Genomic DNA, 6886 nt, shown 5'->3' with positions numbered 1-6886 from the left:
GGGGAAGGAGAGGGGAAGAGGGGGGAAAGGTGGTGAGTGAGGGGGAGAGGGAAGGGGAGAGGGAGAGGGAGGGAAAAGGCGGGGAGTGAGGGGGAGAGAGAAGGGGAGAAGGGGAAGGGGAGAGGGAGAAAAGGAGAGGAGGAAGAAAAGGGGAAGAGGAGGAAGGGGAGAGAGGGAGAGGGGAGGGGAAAGGCGGTGAGTGAGGGGGAGAGGAAAGGTGGGAAGGGGAGAGGGAGAAAAGGGAAGGTAGAGGGAGAAAGGGAGAGGAAGAGAGGGAAGGGGAGAAGGGGGAGGGGAAAGTGAGAGGAGGAGAGGGGGAATGGGAGGAGGTGGCGAGTGAGGGGAAGAGGGAAGGTTAGAAGGGGAATGGGATAGGGGATGGGGAGAGAGGGAGGGGGAGGTGAAAAGGGAGATGAGGAGGGGAAAGGACGGAGGAGAGAGAGAGAGAGAGAGAGAGAGAGAGAGAGAGAGAGAGAGAGAGAGAGAGAGAGAGAGAGAGAGAGAGAGAGAGAGAGAGAGAGAGAGAGAGAGAGAGAGAGAGAGAGAGAGAGAGAGAGAGAGAGAGAGAGAGAGAGAGAGAGAGAGAGAGAGAGAGAGAGAGAGAGAGAGAGAGAGAGAGAGAGAGAGAGAGGAAAGGGGGAGGGTGGAGAGGAAAGAGCTGAAGGTTCGATGAGATGCATTGAACACCACGTGTTTCATAAACTTTTATGAAATCCTGATTTCAAGTCGGGTTTTTCACAAGTTATTATAAATCAACGACTATGATGATTAAAAAATACTTTTAAAATCCTATAACAAAAGCCACAGTATTGGTAGCAATAAACTTTGTGACGATCTAAAAGAAATATCGAAATGATGAAAGAGAAATATGAAAATTTCGATCACAAAAAAAAAAAAAAAACCCCGCGAGGAATAGATTTGAAACATAAAACTATTATTTCTTCTTCAACCTTTCAGTGCAGAGGTGGTGGTGGTGGGGAGGTTCCGTCCACTTTAGCTGAATAAAATCACCTGACGGCAGCTACCGCATATGACTGAAATGCCATAACGGAGATGAAGCATTCTGAAGAAATATATGAAAAGCTTATCACACCATCTTCACCTCCCATCCCACCTTCACCGACTTGGGGGGGGGGGCAAGAACATTGCCGCAAAGTCCCCTGCGTGTCGTAAAAGGCGACTCAATGGGGCGGAGTGAGGGGGATCAGGAATCCCCCTACGCCCCTGATCCCCTACGCCCCCGCCCCCTGCCCCTACGCCCCCCTATGCCCCCACCCTCTGCCCCCGCCCCTTCCCCCTACGCCTCCACCCCCTGTCCCCCTACGACCCTCCACCCCCTGTCCCCCTACGACCCCCACCCCTTGCCCCCCTACGCCCACACCCCTGCCCCCCTACGCCCACACCCCTGCGCCCCTACGCCCCCACCCCTTGCCCCCCTACGCCCCCCCTTCGCCCCCATCCCCTCCCCCCTACGTCCCCACCCCCTGCCCCCCTACGCCCCCCACGCTCCCCATTCCTGCTCCCCTACGCTCCCACCCCCTAACCCCTACGCCCCCCACACTCCCCACGCCCCCTCCCCCCTACGCCCCCCGTCCCCTGCACCCCTACGGTCCCCCATCTTGTATTTTCCTCTCCCGTAGTGTCAGGAGAGGAAGTGAGACAGTCTGATTGGATCTCCATCAACAAATCTAAAACAGGAAATCAAACAAACGAAGAAACAAACAAGCAGACGAACAAACGAACCAACAAACAAGCGAACAAACAAAAACCAAGCAAATGAACAAAGTAATAAATAAACAAGCAAACATAAGAATGAAGGAGACTGCAAGAGACCATAAGGCCTACACTAGGCAGTCCCATGATCCTTTACCACCTATCATCCCCATCCATAAAGCTATCTTACCTTATCCTAAAACAAGTCATTGTTTCAGGGCTCACTACGTCATGGTTTCTACGTCTATTCCATTCTATTAGTCAACAGGTTCTTGTCTATCTATTTCTTAAATCTAAAATTGTCCAATTACTACGAGTTCTGCCCTATTGTCTTAATATGATGACCTTGCCTGTATCACCCTTGTTAAAACCCTTGACCCATTTGAACACCTCTATTAGATCACCCCGCACTCTTCGTTTTTCCAGGGATTAAAAATTAAGATGGCAAAGCCTTTCTTCGTATGGTAAATTTCTAAGCCCATATATCATTTTGGTCATTCTCCTCTGCACTGATTCTAGTGAATTAGTATCCATTCTATAGGATGGAGACCAAAATTGCACCGCATAGTCAAGGATGGGTCTAAATATCGTCAGATTGAGTTTGATAATTACCTCTGAGTAACCGTCCTAACAATAAAACCTAATGCCTTGTTAGCTTTATTCCTAGCACTGTTTCCTAGATTTAAGGTCCGGACTCACTAACACTCCCAATGTCTGTTCACATCCCGTTTTATTTAATATGGCGCTGTCTAAGATATACCTGTCAGCTGGGTTGTGTAATCTTACCTTTAACACACAGCACTCTGAGATATTAAAGTTCATTTACCATTTCATCAACCATGCTAACAGTTTACCAATGTCCTGTAGCAGTATCCAAGCACCTTCTCTCAACCTAATGACAAACAAACAAACAAATAGATGAATAAAGCAACAAACTAACAAAAAAAAACAGAAAAAAAGAAATTTGGGACATAGCTTATGGAGGTCGAACGCAGAAGAAAAGAACCCAAAAAGAAAAGAAAAGATACACAAAAAGAACAAAACAAAAAGACGCCAAAAGCAAAGGAGAAACATGGGACATGGCTTGAGGAGGTTAGATGACAAAGTCAGTAATAATAAAAAAATAAAATAAAATAAAACAAGATAAATAAATAGATAAAGAAGAAATGGGACACAGCTTGAGGAGGTTAGATGCAGAAGAAGAAAAAATAAACACATAACTAAAAGAAGAAGAAGAAAAAGCAAACAAACAAGAAAGCAAAACAGCGGGACTCGGCTGCAGGTACACCACTTGTCCAGCCATTCACTCGCGTCAGTGCTCCGTGGACCTGCGCGTGGGGAAGACGCGTGTGGTTGCTCGCTGTGCGCTAGTGTCTCGACAGACTTGTGGGTTTGGGGGAGCGCGCGCGCTGATTCGGACGCGGTGTTGTGTGTTGTTTCAGGTTGGTACGCGCGCGCGCGTGGAGCGAATTATAACATTATTTACCTTTTGGTATCGTGTCGATTTTATAACCCGGACACTGAAATGTCCGGGTTGGTGTGAAAAAGAGGAGAAACGGGATCCGGGAATCAAATAAAAGAGGACAGAGTCTTCATGGATTACCGAGTGAAGGTAAGTGTTGATGGTTTCATTTCATAGTTGCCTTCTCTCTAAACTCTTCGGAATGTGATCGACGGGACACTTTTTCCCCGTGAAACAAAAATCAGATGATATGATTCAGATGGAAGAAGTGTTTCACTTAACCATCCCATCTAAGTAAGTCTCCTTCAAGCAAGCACTCTTGCAAGCAGATGTCCCTTTCCTCATCTGCCCACGAAAAAAAAAAAAATTGTATGTCAGAACAAGATTTATTAAGTGTACCACAGACATCATTAAAGGTATTATCACGTATTTAAGTGGCTTCGTTCGTCAATAGATTTGATTATAGTCTTTTTTTCATATCCGCCAAGAAAATCGTGTATTACGTTCATGTATTATAATTTATCAAATTGATATTTAGTTTCCTAATGCTATATCGCGTAGGTGTGCACAACTAAAACAATACCGTAGCTTCATTCCCAGTGTAATGTTTGGATATTCTTGTTTTAAGTATTGTACTTCTATCTATCTATACACCAAAAGGCGCCTTCCCCAATATAAGGAGAGTGGCTCTCCCAGGCATGCACCCGCCCATCCCTTTTATTTTGATAACTCATGGGGCAAGGGCCATCCCTGTTTCCCGCCCTATCACCCGGGTCGGAAGCAATGCAGCAAGGCACAGTACGTACAATACATAGTGACTTGAAAATGAAAACTGAATCCAACACTGTTCGTACCGGGTGTATGACAACTACTGTGCAGATTTGTGTTTTGTTACCAATAACTAACGCTTGTTGTAGAGGAGGGTAGAAACAGTCGAAGTTATAAGTGATTAGCATTTTCAACTTATCTATTTGTTTGATCTATCTATTCATTTACTTGTTTATTTATCTATTCAACTCTTTAGTTGGTTATTTATTCGTCTATTTGTTCATTCATTTGCTTATGTAGTGGACGTATGGCTGTAGGCGTGTATGTATGTAAATCGTATTTGTCAAACGCGTCTTACCAAACTGCTGTTACATATGATAAGGCATTTTTCTGACGATCCTTCATATGTATCTGGTGCTCAGCTCAAAGCCCACAACCACCCTATTCCATAACAACCAGGGGCCGAATCTATAAAAGATTCTAAACCCTAAGGTTAGACATAAATCTTGGCGGAGGTTTTACCTAAATCAGCTGTCCATAATGTCGAGGTTATGTCTAGACGTAAGGATTTAGGTCGCAGACTTAGGGATTTAGGTAAAAATCTCCGACATTAGGGTTAGGGTCTTTTATGAATTAGGGCTAGGATCTTTTATAAATTCGGCCCTAGTTTCCTAACTTGTGAATTGGGGGTCACGGGTCCCTTAATTGGTCGTTAGCTGTTGGTCGCAACCACTCATTTGTTTGGGTTGAATTTCGGAGCTTCGGAACATACCCGATGACGTGGCCCCCCGAATGTAGACAATTGTGTCCATATAAAGCAACTTCGTCTGTCTTTTTCAATCTTAGCTATCACATTTTATATATTTATTCATTTAACAGATTATTCTATTTATTTATCTATTCATTTACAAACGCAATTATCTATTGTTTCATCTATTCATTCATTTATTCATTTATCCATTTATTAATTCACAAACGTAATTATCTATTGTTTCATCTATTTGTCTATTTATCTATTTAACTATTTGTTTATTCAATTATTCATTTATCCACTTATCTATCCATTCATCTATTCATTGTGGACATTTTCTTGATGTCGAGAGAACCTGCGTGACTCGGGTTCGTGTGGGTGTCGCTAAACTTCCTGTGACTTCGAAGCCACAAAACTTCTGCCTGGCGTCTCCAAGAAGTGTTCGTCTTGAGAAAATTCGAAAAAAAAAAATAAAAGAAGAAAATCTTTGGGAGGTTTCAACGCAGAACAGAAAGTAATCTACGGCACCGGCTGGCACTAGTGGGAAGTGAGAAACCTCTGAGAGGGCAAGCCCTGTCAGGTGTGACAAGCCGCTGTTTTTTTTTTTTTTTTTTTTGCCGACGTTAGGGTTTCCTCCCCACCCGCAGCAAGTCCCTGGAATCGAAGTTACGATGACCTACTGGCATGTTCAACACGGTAGGCTATCCACTAAGCTACCGCGCAACCGCTCCTTATACAAATTCTTTGAGATCCACGATCGAATCTCTGTCGTCAGGCGATTTTATTCATGTGAAGGAATCCCCCGCCTTCCTCCTCCTCCTCCTGTCTGCCACGGTCAACTTCCTAATTTTATTCTGGCTACGACCGCCAGGCGATTTTATTCACACGAGGCGGCGAAGCCCCACCCCACCCCAGACACAATGTGCTAAGATGAGACGCTAGAGGAGTTCGAATCCTGTAATTCCGGGTTAATTTCACGCTTTCCGGGAACTTTCTTCGCGGCAGAGTTCCGGAACGACGCGCCAGGAGGAATTTCTTGCTATGAAGAAGGTCCTCAGCGGCCTTATGACAGACTTCAGGGCCTTCGGTGACGTCTGTGCACGGTGGGGTGGGTGGGGGTGGTAGAGAATGAAAGGGGAGGTGGTGGGGAGAATGAAAAGGAGGAGGGGGGATAGGGGGAGTGGAAAGGAAGTAGGAGGGAGGAGGGAGTGGGAGCTGATGGTAGAGAGAGGGGGGGATGACAAAGGGAGATGGGGTGGGGAGAGTAGGAAGGGGAAGGGGAGAGGGTGAAAGGGGAGAGGGTAGGGAGAGTGAGACGGGGGAGGGGGTAGGGGTAAGATATAAGGGGAAGGGGAGAGGGAAGGGGGGGGAAGGGAGACGTGCTTTCAGAGGCATTAGCAGTCCGGAGGATTTTGGTGTCGTGTCAACAGATCCCCCCAGAAGACGGGGAGCTCAGATCCCCCCCTAGAAGCTTCAGTGACATCTGGGGACAGGGAAGGGGGGCTCTACGAGGGGGCGTGGGCTGCGTGCCTTTCGAGGATGACCTCGAGTTCTTCGCGGGTGTCGCGAGAAGGACTTCGGAAGCACAAGGAAGGACTAGCCCACTGGGGCTAAGGTGTACAACAGTGGTTACCAAACTTTTTTTTTTTAGTTTATTACTCAATTCAACATGCCACATTAAGCATGTTATCCCTTTCACAAAATGTAGTCAACATCGATATATATGGCTAAATTAAAACACTAGGGATATTTTCGTTGATTTATTGTATTTGAACGTTGTGCATCTCTAATGACTATCATTAAAGATGTCGAAAACATTAGTGGGATGGATGGAGTTGCGTGCTTTGAGGTTAGTTGATGAATTCTTGGCGTTTTGATTTTCAGAATTCTTGTTATTATCTTTTTATGTCACCCATCCATTACCCTTGAAAATTTGTTGAATTATCCCCCAGGGGGGTAATCTACCCCCCAGTTTGGGAATCACTGGTGTATAAGCTCAATCGTTAGGTCACTCTTTCACTGCGTTTTCCTCTAGGTGCCGGCAGGCGATTTTATTCAGGTGTGACAAGTAAGTTTCACAAGAAAAGGGTTAAGCTTCTCTTTGAAGAGTTAAGTATTTGTTCTTGGCTGCATTCAGTTGATTTTTTTTAAACCAAATGAAATAAACTCCTATTTGCTTCTGAATTCTATCC

At 45.4% G+C, this 6886-nt stretch overlaps 1 protein-coding gene across 2 annotated transcripts in view; it reads left to right on the top strand.

Annotated features, from left to right (window-relative positions):
* Positions 1-3042: 3042 nt before the first annotated feature.
* The window catches only part of LOC143040959 (uncharacterized), a 236687-nt gene continuing 232843 nt past the window's right edge, over positions 3043-6886 (top strand). For both annotated transcript variants that reach the window (XR_012967763.1, XM_076212393.1), the window contains exon 1: positions 3043-3325. Coding sequence is in view for 1 of the 2 variants with exons in the window: in XM_076212393.1 (XP_076068508.1) it covers positions 3308-3325 (18 nt within the window). In the remaining variant the exon portion in view is untranslated. The remainder of the gene's footprint in view (positions 3326-6886) is intronic.

This window comes from Oratosquilla oratoria, chromosome 30 (genome assembly GCF_046742065.1).
Source record: "Oratosquilla oratoria isolate Oo_2021 chromosome 30, ASM4674206v1, whole genome shotgun sequence".
Classification (NCBI taxonomy): Eukaryota; Metazoa; Arthropoda; class Malacostraca; order Stomatopoda; family Squillidae; genus Oratosquilla; species Oratosquilla oratoria.
Note: the sequence above shows the minus strand (reverse complement) of the source record. Positions and strands in the feature narration are given on the sequence as shown.